The 12197-nt window shown below is 41.5% G+C and overlaps 1 protein-coding gene across 1 annotated transcript in view; it reads left to right on the top strand.

The window, feature by feature from the left end:
• The window catches only part of LOC100587567 (AFG3-like protein 2), a 36483-nt gene that overhangs the window by 16144 nt on the left and 8142 nt on the right, over positions 1-12197 (top strand). Inside the window, 3 exon segments of the mRNA XM_030810033.1 lie at positions 9497-9650; positions 11244-11351; positions 11447-11572. Of these exon segments, the coding sequence (XP_030665893.1) occupies positions 9497-9650; positions 11244-11351; positions 11447-11572 (388 nt within the window).

The raw sequence follows: 12197 nt of genomic DNA, 5'->3' as shown, positions 1-12197 counted from the left end.
GTCGGTGCAGTGCACTGTGCGCGAGCCGAAGCAGGGTGAGGCATTGCCTCACTCGGGAAGTGCAAGGGGTCAGGGAATTCCCTTTCCTAGTCAAAGAAAGGGGTAACAGACGGCACCGGGAAAATCAGGTCAGTCCCACCCTAATACTGCGCTTTTCCAACGGGCTTGGAAAACGGCACAACGGGAGATTGTATCCCACACTTGGCTCGGAGGGTCCTATGCCCAAGGAGTCTCACTGATTGCTAGCACAGCAGTCTGAGATCAAACTGCAAGGTGGCAGCGAGGCTCGGGGAGGGGCGCCCACCATTGCCCAGGCTTGCTTAGGTAAACAAAGCAGCCAGGAAGCTCAAACTGGGTGGAGCCCACCACAGCTCAAGGAGGCCTGCCTGCCTCTGTAGGCTCCACCTCTGGGGGCAGGGCACAGACAAACAAAAATTCAGCAGGAACCTCTGCAGACTTAAATGGCCCTGTCTCACCGCTTTGAAAAGAGGAGTGGTTCTCCCAACAGGCAGCTGGAGATCTGAGAATGGGCAGACTGCCTCATTAGGTGGGTCCCTGACCCCTGAGCAGCCTAACTGGGAGGCACCCCCCAGTAGGGACAGACTGACACCTCACTCAGCCAGGTACTCCTCTGAGACAAAACTTCCAGCAGAATTATCAGACAGCTGAATTTGCAGTCCAATGAAAATCCGCTGTTCTGCAGCCACTGCGGCTGACACCCAGCCAAACAGGGTCTGGAGTGGACCTCTAGCAAATTCCAACAGACCTGCAGCTGAGGGTCCTGTCTGGTAGAAGGAAAACTAACAAACAGAAAGGACATCCACACCAAAATCCCATCTGTACATCACCATCATCAAAGACCAAAAGTAGATAAAACCACAAAGATGGGGAAAAAACAGAGCAGAAAAACTGGAAACTCAAAAAAGCAGAGCACCTCTCCTCCTGAAAAGGAGCGCAGTTCCTCACCAGCAATGGAACAAAGCTGGACAGAGAATGACTTTGACGAGTTGAGAGAAGAAGGCTTCAGACGATTAAGCTACTCTGAGCTACGGGAGGAAATTCAAAACAATGGCAAAGAAGTTAAAAACTTTGAAAAAAAATTAGATGAATGGATAACTAGAATAACCAATGCAGAGAAGGGCTTAAAGGAGCTGATGGAGCTGAAAGCCAAGTATCGAGAACTACGTGAAGATTGCAGAAGCCTCGGTAGCCGATGCGATCAACTGGAAGAAAGGGTATCAGTGATGGAAGATGAAAAACAAAGCCTCCAAGAAATATGGGACTATGTGAAAAGACCAAACCTACGTCTGATTGGTGTACCTGAAAGTGACAGGGAGAATGGAACCAAGTTGGAAAACACTCTGCAAGATATTATCCAGGAGAACTTCCCCAATCTAGCAGGCAGGCCAACATTCAGATTCAGGAAATACAGAGAACGCCACAAAGATACTCCTCGAGAAGAGCAACTCCAAGACACATAATTGTCAGATTCACCAAAGTTGAAATGAAGGAAAAAATGTTAAGGGCGGCCAGCGAGAAAGGTCGGGTTACCCACAAAGGGAAGCCCATCAGACTAACAGCCGATCTCTCGGCAGAAACTGTACAAGCCAGAAGAGAGTGGGGGCCAATATTCAACATTCTTAAAGAAAAGAATTTTCAACCCAGAATCTCATATCCAGCCAAACTAAGCTTCATAAGTGAAGGAGAAATAAAATACTTTACAGCCAAGCAAATGCTGAGTGATTTTGTCACCATCAGGCCTGCACTAAAAGAGCTCCTGAAGGAAGCACTAAACATGGAAAGGAACAACCGGTACCAGCCACTGCAAAAACATGCCAAATTGTAAAGACCATCAAGGCTAGGAAGAAACTGCATCAACTAACGAGCAACATAACCAACTAACATCATAATGACAGGATCAAATTCACACATAACAATATTAATTTTAAATGTAAATGGGCTAAATGCTCCAATTAAAAGACAAAGAATGGCAAATTGGATAAGGAGTCAAGACCCATCAGTGTGCTGTATTCAGGAAACCCATCTCACGTGCAGAGACACACATAGGCTCAAAATAAAGGGATAGAGGAAGATCTATCAAGCAAATGGAAAACAAAAAAAGGCAGGGGTTGCAATCCTAGTCTCTGATAAAATAGACTTTAAACCAACAAAGATCAAAAGAGACAAGGCCATTACATAATGGTAAAGGCATCAGTTCAACAAGAAGTGCTAACTATCCTAAATATATATGCACCCAACACAGGAGCACCCAGATTCATAAAGCAAGTCCTGAGTGACCTACAAAGGGACTTAAACTCACACACAATAATAATGGGAGATTTTAACACCCCACTGTCAACATTAGACAGATCAATGAGACAGAAAGTTAACAAGGATATCCAGGAATTGAACTCAGCTCTACACAAAGTGGACCTAATAGACATCTACAGAACTCTCCATCCCAAATCAACAGAATATACATTTTTTTCAGCACCACACCACACCTATTCCAAAATTGACCACATAGTTGGAAGTAAACCTCTCCTCAGCAAATGTAAAAGAACAGAAATTATAACAAACTGTCTCTCAGACCACAGTGCAATCAAACTAGAACTCAAGATTAAGAAACTCACTCAAAATCCCTCAACTACATGGAAACTGAACAACCTGCTCCTGAATGACTACTGGGTATATAATGAAATGAAGGCAGAAATAAAGATGTTCTTTGAAACCAATCAGAACAAAGACACAACATACAAGAATCTCTGGGACACATTCAAAGCAGTGTGTAGAGGGAAATTTATAGCACTAAATGCACACAAGAGAAAGCAGGAAAGATCCAAAATTGACACCCTAACATCACAATTAAAAGAACTAGAGAAACAAGAGCAAACACATTCAAAAGCTAGCAGAAGGCTAGAAATAACTAAAATCAGAGCAGAACTGAAGGAAATAGAGACACAAAAAACCCTTCAAAAAATTAATGAATCCAGAAGCTGGTCTTTTGAAAAGATCAACAAAATTGATAGACCACTAGCAAGACTAATAAAGAAGAAAAGAGAGAAAAATCAAATAGATGCAATAAAAAATGAAAAAGGGGATATCACCACCGATCCCACAGAAATACAATCTACCATCAGAGAATACTACAAACACCTCTATGCAAATAAACTAGAAAATCTAGAAGAAATGGATAAATTCCTCAACAAATACACCCTCCCAAGACTAAACCAGGAAGGAGTTGAATCTCTGAATAGACCAATAACAGGCTCTGAAATTGTGGCAATAATCAATAGCTTACCAACCAAAAAGAGTCCAGGACCTGATGGATTCACAGCCGAATTCTACCAGAGGTACAAGGAGGAACTGGTACCATTCCTTCTGAAACTATTCCAGTCGATAGAAAAAGAGGGAATCCTCCCTAACACATTTTATGAGGCCAGCATTGTCCTCATACCAAAGCCTGGCAGAGACACAACCAAAAAAGAGAATTTCAGACCAATATCCTTGATGAACATTGATGCAAAAATCCTCAATAAAATACTGGCAAGCTGAATCCAGCAGCACATCAAAAAGCTTATCCACCATAATCAAGTGGGCTTCATCCCTGGGATGCAAGGCTGGTTCAACATATGCAAATCAATAAATGTAATCCAGCATATAAACAGAACCAAAGACAAAAACCACATGATTATCTCAATAGATGCAGAAAAGGCCTTTGACAAAATTCAACAACCCTTCATGCTAAAAACTCTCAATAAATTAGGTATTGATGGGACATATCTCAAAATAATAAGAGCTATCTATGACAAACCCACAGCCAATATCATGCTGAATGGGCAAAAACTGGAAGCATTCCCTTTGAAAACTGGCACAAGACAGGGATGCCCTCTCTCACCACTCCTATTCAACATAGTGCTGGAAGTTCTGGCCAGGGCAATCAGGCAGGAGAAGGAAATAAAGGGTATTCAATTAGGAAAAGAGGAAGTCAAATTGTCCCTGTTTGCAGATGACACGATTGTATATCTAGAAAACCCCATCGTCTCAGCCCAAAATCTCCTTAAGCTGATTAGCAACTTCAGCAAAGTCTCAGGATACAAAATCTATGTACAAAAATCACAAGCATTCTTGTACACCAATCACAGACAAACAGAGAGCCAAATCATGAGTGAACTCCCATTCACAATTGCTTCAAAGGGAATAAAATACCTAGGAATCCAACTTACAAGGGATGTGAAGGACCTCTTCAAGGAGAACTACAAACCACTGCTCAATGAAATAAAAGAGGATACAAACAAATGGAAGAACATTCCATGCTCATGGGTTGGAAGAATCAATATCGTGAAAATGGCCATACTGCCCAAGGTAATTTATAGATTCAATGCCATCCCCATCAAGCTACCAATGACTTTCTTCACAGAATTGGAAAAAACTACTTTACAGTTCATATGGAACCAAAAAAGAGCCAGCATCGCCAAGTCAATCCTAAGCCAAAAGAACAAAGCTGGAGGCGTCACGCTACCTGACTTCAAACTATACTACAAGGCTACAGTAACCAAAACAGCATGGTACTGGTACCACAACAGACACATAGATCAACGGAACAGAACAGAGCCCTCAGAAATGATGCCGCATATCTACAATTATCTGATATTTGACAAACCTGACAAAAACAAGAAATGGGGAAAGGATTCCCTATTTAATAAATGGTGCTGGGAAAACTGGCTAGCCATATGTAGAAAGCTGAAACTGGATCCCTTCCTTACACCTTATACAAAAATTAATTGAAGATGGATTAAAGACTTAAATGTTAGACCTAAAACCATAAAACTCCCAGAAGAAAACCTAGGCAATACCATTCAGGACATAGGCATGGGCAAGGACTTCATGTCCAAAACAACAAAAGCAATGGCAACAAAGGCCAAAATTGACAAATGGGATCTAATTCAACCAAAGAGCTTCTGCACAGCAAAAGAAACTAACATCAGAGTGAACAGGCAACCTACAAAATGGGAGAAAATTTTCGCAACCTACTCATCTGACAAAGGGCTGATATCCAGAATCTACAATGAACTCAAACAAATTTACAAGAAAAAAACAACCCCATCAAAAAGTGGGCAAAGGACATGAACAGACACTTCTCAAAAGAAGACATTTATGCAGCCAAAAAGCACATGAAAAAATGCTCATTATCACTGGCCATCAGAGAAATGCAAATCTAAACCACAATGAGATACCGTCTCACACCAGTTAGAATGGCCATCATTAAAAAGTCAGGAAACAACAGGTGCTGGAGAGGATGTGGAGAAATAGGAACACTTTTACACTGTTGGTGGGACTGTAAACTAGTTCAACCATTGTGGAAGTCAGTGTGGCGATTCCTCAGGGATCTAGAACTAGAAATACCATTTGACCCAGTCATCCCATTACTGGATATATACCCAAAGGACTATAAATCCTGCTGCTATAAAGACACATGCACACATATGTTTATTGCGGCACTATTCACAATAGCAAAGACTTGGAACCAAGCCAAATGTCCAACAACGATAGACTGGAATAAGAAAATGTGGCACATGTACACCATGGAATACTATGCAGCCATAAAAAATGATGAGTTCATGTCCTTTGTAGGGACATGGATAAAACTGGAAACCATCATTCTCAGTAAACTATCGCAAGGACGAAAAACCAAACACCGCATGTTCTCACTCATTGGTGGGAATTGAACAATGAGAACTCATGGACACAGGAAGGGGAACATCGCACTCTGGGTACTGTTGTGGGGTGGGGGGAGGGGGGAGGGACAGCATTAGGAGATATACCTAATGCTAAATGGCGAGTTAATGGGTGCAGCAAACCAACATGGCACATGGATACATATGTAACAAACCTGCACATTGTGCACATGTACCCTAAAACCCAAAGTATAATAAAAATATATATATATATGTATATATATGTGTATATATATGTATATATGTATATATACGTATATATATGTGTATATATATGTATATATATGTATATATATGTATATATGTATATATGTGTATATATATGTATACATGTATATATATGTGTATACGTGTATATATATGTATATATGTATAGATATGTATATATGTATATATGTATATATGTGTGTATATATGTATATATGTATATATGTATACATATATATATATATGTATATATGTATATATGTATATATGTATATATATGTATATATGTATATATATGTATATATGTATATATATGTATATATATGTATATATGTATACATATGTATATATATGTATATATATGTATATATATGTATATATGTATACATATGTATATATATGTATATATATGTATACATATGTATATAGATGTATATATATATACATATGTATATCTATATACATATGTATATATATATATCTATATACATATGTATATAGATATATATATACACATGCTCCATTTGGTGAGGCAATCCTGAAAAAAATAAAATAAAATAAAATAAAAATCCAAACAATTGAACACATGGACATAGAGAGTAGAAGGATGGTTACTGGGGCTGGTACAAGAGTGGGAGGGGTGTAGGGGAAATAGGGATAATTAATGCGTACAAAAATAGAAAGAATGAATAAGATCTACTATTTGATAGCACAACAGATTTACTATAGTTAATAATGGCTTCATTGTACATTTTAAAAGAACTTGAGTGTACTTGGATTGTTTGTAACTCAAAGGCTAAATGTTTGAGTGGATGGATACCCCATTCTTCATGATGTGCTTATTTCACATTGCATGCCTGTGTCAAAACATCTAATTATATATATATACTTACTATATATTCACATAAATATATATACTTACTGTATACTCACCAAAATTGAAAATTAAAAATTAAATTGTACTACTGGTAAAAATAAATAAATAAATAAATCGGGAGTCCTAAGCAAACTACCCAAAGGAGGTTCCTAGTACAGACATTCTGTGTAAATGAAATTATACAAATGTGGTTTTTTTATGCCTGATTTCTTTCACTTAACATAATGTTTTCGAATGGTAACTCTATGTTTAACATTTTAAGGAACCACCAGACTGTTTTCCAAACTACTTGCCCATTTTCCATCCCTACCAGCAGTGTGTAAGGGGTTCTGATGTTTCCCCGCCCTTACCAACACTGGTTATTGTCTGATTTTTGATGATAGCCACCTTAGTGGGTGTGGCGTAGTATCTCATGGTTTTCATTTGCATTTCCATGATGAGGAGTGATGTTGAACATCTTGTATGTGCTTATTGGCCATTTGTATATTTGTATATCTTCCTTGGAGAGTTGTCTATTCAGATCCTTTGCTCATTTTTTAACTGGGTTTTTTTGCGGGGGGTTCTTTTGGTTGTTGAATTTTAAGAGTTCTTTTATTTATTTATTTATTTATTTATTTATTTATTTATTTATTTATTTTTGAGAGGGAGTCTTGCTCTGTCGCCCAGGCTGGAGTGCAATGGCGTAACCTCTGCCTCCCGGGTTCAAGTGATTCTGCCTCAGCCTCCTTAGTAGCTGGGATTACAGGCGCCCACCACCATGCCCAGCTAATTTTTGTGTTTTTAGTAGAGACAGGGTTTCACTATGTTGGCCAGGCTGGTATTGAACTCCTGACTGCAGGTGATGCATCTGCCCTCGGCCTCCTAAAGTGCTGGGATTACAGGCGTGAGCCACCTTGTCCGGCCTCACCTTCATATCTGTTTCACACTTTGCTGTTGCTGTGCAGATAAGTCATAGAAAAATAGGGAATGAGGGGGAGTTGGGTGTTAATGATGATGGGCCATGAGACACAATGTGGATGGGGGGAGATTGAAGATAGGAGAGGAGCTGTGGGTGGTGGTGGGGAAGGGTGGGCCTGGTGGGTTCGAGAGCTAAGAAGTGGTAAAGAGTTGGCGTAAGATACCTGAGTGTGTCTGTGCGGCCAGATGATAGGCGGGGGTGCTCAGAGAGTAGATGACTTGAAGATGGTGGTTTAAAAGGCAACCTTGGCAGTGCTGGTCTTCTCAGAGTGAAGTAAAAGGTGAATGAAGGAGTGGTCAGGGAACTGAGAGACCGAGAGCCACATGGATGGAAATCACTGAGGACATCGTGCCTAGTGGCAGTCAGGCCGGGGGAGACCCACGGCACAGTGGGGTGGAGTGCCTGCCACGAGGCCTGAGCCTCAGCAAGCAGGGGTTTTTCCAGCAGTTATTTTGGCAGCAGCAGTGGGGTGTGAGATGGACCCCAGCTGCAGCTAGCCTGTAGGGGAAGATGCAGACTCCTGCTTCAGGCTTGCTGGAATGGCTGAGTTCCTGTTCATGCCGGGACAGGATGGATGTACTTTGAAGGTGTGGGTCTGTAGGTCACAGATCTGGAGTTCAGAGGGGAGGCTGGAGAAGGATACCAGTTATTTTAGGGGATGTGTTCAGAGCAGTGTAGGAATGAACATCCAGAAATCCAGGCAGGAAGACCTGGACTTCTGGCCAGTGAAGTAGGGGTAGGGGGTGGGAGTGGGCGGGTGGAGAGTTGTCTCTGACGCTCCTTGAAGGGGCAGGTGACTGACGGTGAGGCGCTGAGTGGCTCTTCCTCCTCCTCTTGACTGCAGGTTTGTCTGAGGGTATGTGCTATCAGGATGGTCTGTGGTGGAGTGGGTGGCAGACGAAGGCTGTCACCCCCTCCCCCTCTTTGGGGATGAGCTGATGGGCTTGGATGGTCTTTGGCTTCACTGTGTGTGTGTGATTGCATAGACCGCTTAGTAGCCTCAGCGTGTTATTAAACTGTGTTAGGCGTGAAATGTGAACTCTAGAGAAGTCTGAACTTTGAACTGAATGTAAAATTTACAGCTCTGCAGTGTTGTCTTTGTGTAGGTATATACATAATGTTAATTTGTTGATGTTACAAAAATAGCAGATATTATCAGTGTTTATTACATATGCAGTAATTTATGGGATCTGAGAAAGATTTGCTCACCTTAAGTCGGTTACCCAGGTTACTCCTCATTTGCTGCTTCTTTGCTAGTTTTAACTCTTTAAAAAAATGTACCTTACAGTGTGTATCACAAAAAGATTGTCTGCACATGGGACAGGAAGCTGAAGATTTATTTCATTTCTTTTTTTTTTTTGAGGCGGAGTTTTGCTCTTGTTGCCCAGGCTGGAGTGCAATGGCTCAATCTCAGCTCACTGCAACCTCTGCCTCCCAGGTTCAAGCGATTCTCCTGCCTCAGCCTCCTGAGTAGCTGGGATCACAGGCATGCACCACCATGCCTGCCTAATTTTGTATTTTTAGTAGAGACGGGGTTTCCCCATGTTAGTCAGGCTGGTCTCGAACTCCTCACCTCAGGTGATCCACCCGCCTCAGCCTCCCAAAGTGCTGGGATTACAGGCATGAGCCACTGTGCCTGGCTGATTTATTTCATTTCTTATTCAGAGAATACATAATATTCTCTGGTCAGGTGACTCTCTTTCTGTTTTTGCCAAGGTCCGAGACTTATTTGCCCTTGCGCGGAAGAATGCCCCTTGCATCCTCTTCATCGATGAAATTGATGCGGTGGGAAGGAAGAGAGGAAGAGGCAACTTTGGAGGGCAGAGTGAGCAGGAGAACACACTCAACCAGCTGCTGGTGGAGATGGATGGTGAGTGGTCAAGGCTTTTGTATCTTTAACTGCACTTTTGTTTTTTTTTTTTTTGAGATGGAGTCTGACTCTGTCGTCCAGGCTGGAGTGCAGTGGTGTGATTTCGGCTCACTGCATCCTCTGACCCCTGGGTTCAAGCGTTCCTCCTGCCTCAGCCTCCTGAGTTTAAGCTGCACTTTCTTATGCCTTTCATGTCCCCAAAATGAGAGTGCTTATTCCAATATTGAGTATCACAAACAAAAAAAAGCATTCCCTAAAACAAACAGCTCTTTTAAAAGGCCCTTTTATACTAATACAAATAATAGCAAAATATTTTTTCCTGGCAGCCTGCATAACTTAATATTGGTGTTAACATGCTGTTTGTGTCTGGTGTTTGAATAAGAGAAGAATTGGTGAAATGAGTCACAAAAGAATTACCATCTCATTCTCTAAATCATCACCATCTCTGAAGCATAAGGAAAATCTAAGCCTAACCAAATGTGAATTTAGCAAATTTTGAATACTTTTTTACTAAGAGAGTAGCAGTCATTCCATGCTAGCCAGCTTTTCTTTCATTTAGGAAAGCCACTTCTCAGGATGCCATGTGTTCTTCCTGCTGGAAGATAAAAATGTGGATGCTTGGTTGTTTGTGCAGAAAGGGGAAGCACAGTGCCAGTACTGAACTGGCTTCAGTGATGAAGCCAGGCATAGGGGCAGAATAAGGAGGTAGAGATCCTCCGTCCCGCGATGGTCAGCCCATGTCGCGTTCACATTGGAGCACCACATCTGAGGGAAATTCACCCAGGAGCTCCTGCCGGCCAGGTTCCTGAGGGTGAAGGACCTGGGACCATGGCATTTACATTGAGAAATGGGCAGTAACACTGAGCTGCTTGAGTGTGGAGAAGAGGTGGGAAGTAGAGGTTGATCTCTGCCTTCAGATAGGCAGTTGGTTGTCCTGTGGCCCAGGGTGTCAGACACATCCTTTGCCAATTTAATCTGATTCTAAGACATTTTTAAAATTGACATTGTCTTCTAAATTTCTAGTTAAATAAATTTAAATATTTGGTCATTTGTCTTTAGGAAATTTACTCATAAAACTTTAAGTCTAATATATGATTATTTTCAAGGACAAGCTGAATAGTAAGAAAAATAATTCAAGTTTGTAACTTAAAAAACACTGGATAGGCCAGGGGCGATGATTCACGCCTGTAATCCCAGCACTTTGGGAGGCCCTGGCGGGTGGATTACCTGAGGTCAGGTGTTCGAGACCAGCCTGACCAACATGGAGAAACCCTGTCTCTACTAAAAATACAAAAATTAGCCAGGTGTGGTGGGGCATGCCTGTAATCCCAGCTACTTGAGAGGCTGAGGCAGGAGAATTGCTTGAACCCGGGACACAGAGGTTGCAGTGAGCTGAGATCACGCCATTGCACTCCAGCCTGGACAACAGGAGTGAAACTCCGTCTCAAAAAAAAAAAAAAAAAACACTGGATAATGAATAGAAAATGTGTTTACTGTAGCTATGAATTTGCAGTGCTCATATGTTCCTGATGGTGCACTGTTGCTTTCTGCCTCTTGTCATTTAATAGCGTTTGCATTTTTGTTATCTTTCAGGTTTTAATACAACAACAAATGTCGTCATTTTGGCTGGCACCAATCGACCAGATATCCTGGACCCTGCGCTGCTTAGGCCGGGGCGTTTCGACAGGCAGATCTTTATTGGTGAGATGATGTTTGCTGGGGCAGGTCCAGTGCTCATGAGTGTAGGTGTGACTGTTTCAATATGATTTTCTTTTCCTTAAAAATGATTTCAAAAGGACCACCAGACATAAAAGGAAGAGCTTCTGTTTTCAAAGTTCATCTCTGACCACTAAAACTGGACAGTACCCTGGAGAAGGATAAATTGGCAAGAAAACTGGCATGTTTAACTCCAGGGTTTTCAGGTGAGTGGAAAATAACGAGGACCCTATTTAGAAGTATATTAAAATCAGTAACAGTTACCAGGTACCGGTTTACTTTCTTACCTTTTCACTTCTTTACTGTGGGCTTCCTAAGTTTATATTCTCATTTTTATTTTTTTTTGAGACAGGGTGTCGCTTAATTGCACAGGATGGACTGAGTGGTGTAATCATAGCTCACTGTAGCCTCAACTTTCTGGGCTCGAGTGATCTTCCTGCCTCAGCCTCGTTTGTAGCTGGGACTACAGGCATGTACCACCATGCCCAGCTAACTTTTTGATTTTGTGGAGGCAGGGTCTTACTTATTATGTTGCACAGGCTGGCCCGAAACTCCTGGCTGTAAGTGATACTCCTGCCTCAGCCTCCCAAAGTGCTGGGATTATAGGCATGAGCCACTGTGCCTGACTATTTTTACTTTGTTATTATGGGAAATTTCAAACATACACAGATTTTGAGGAAATGGTGTAATGAACCCATCTGTACCCATCACCTAGTTTCAGGAACAATTACTAATTCACATCTAACCTTACTTTTATCTATATCCTCCTCTCTTTCTGCTTCCTCTGGAGTATTTTGTGACAAGTTCCTGACAATGTATCAATTTTTTCTA

This window comes from Nomascus leucogenys, chromosome 4 (assembly GCF_006542625.1).
Source record: "Nomascus leucogenys isolate Asia chromosome 4, Asia_NLE_v1, whole genome shotgun sequence".
Classification (NCBI taxonomy): domain Eukaryota; kingdom Metazoa; phylum Chordata; class Mammalia; order Primates; family Hylobatidae; genus Nomascus; species Nomascus leucogenys.
The sequence above is the reverse complement of the archived record's forward strand: the minus strand, read 5'-3'. Positions and strand labels throughout refer to the sequence as shown.